Here is a 530-nt window from a genome sequence, read left to right as displayed (position 1 = left end):
AACCATGTTTTATAGATGTTTGTTTTCTGCGCAGCATCAACACGGTTTGTCAAATGCGAGAAGTGTCATCACTTTTTCGTGGTCTTATCTGAAACGGACTCTAAAAAAGGGCTAAACAAAGAGCCGGAATCGGCCGCCGAGGCAGTGAAGCTGGCGTTTGCACAGAAACCTCCTCCTCCTCCCAAGAAGGTTAGAAAAGAAACATGCTAATCCGACTCTGGAAATCCTTCATTTATTTATTTATTTTTTTAAAGCCACCATTTTAAATCTTCTTGTAGATTTATGCCTATCTGGATAAGTATGTTGTCGGCCAGTCGTATGCGAAGAAGGTCTTGGCTGTGGCGGTGTACAATCACTACAAGCGCATCTACAACAACATCCCTGCAGGGAGCCGACAGCAGGTGGAGGCGGAGAAACAGCCGTCTTTAACACCACGAGGTCAGAGGTCATCTTTTCTACACACAGTGACATCATCTTTAAAATATCCTTATCTGTCAAATATTATTAGTATATTTTGTTTGTTACAGTTC

General features: G+C 42.3%; 1 protein-coding gene across 2 annotated transcripts in view; it reads left to right on the top strand.

The window, feature by feature from the left end:
• The window catches only part of clpx (caseinolytic mitochondrial matrix peptidase chaperone subunit), an 18,064-nt gene continuing 17,534 nt past the window's right edge, over positions 1-530 (top strand). For both annotated transcript variants that reach the window (XM_015393773.1, XM_015393772.1), the window contains exons 1-2: positions 1-189; positions 279-438. In XM_015393773.1, the coding sequence (XP_015249259.1) occupies positions 16-189; positions 279-438 (334 nt within the window). In that variant the 5' untranslated portion in view covers positions 1-15. The remainder of the gene's footprint in view (positions 190-278; positions 439-530) is intronic.

The sequence above is a fragment of the Cyprinodon variegatus genome, unplaced genomic scaffold (genome assembly GCF_000732505.1).
Source record: "Cyprinodon variegatus isolate N-32 unplaced genomic scaffold, C_variegatus-1.0 Scaffold656, whole genome shotgun sequence".
Taxonomy (NCBI): domain Eukaryota; kingdom Metazoa; phylum Chordata; class Actinopteri; order Cyprinodontiformes; family Cyprinodontidae; genus Cyprinodon; species Cyprinodon variegatus.
Note: the sequence above shows the minus strand (reverse complement) of the source record. Positions and strands in the feature narration are given on the sequence as shown.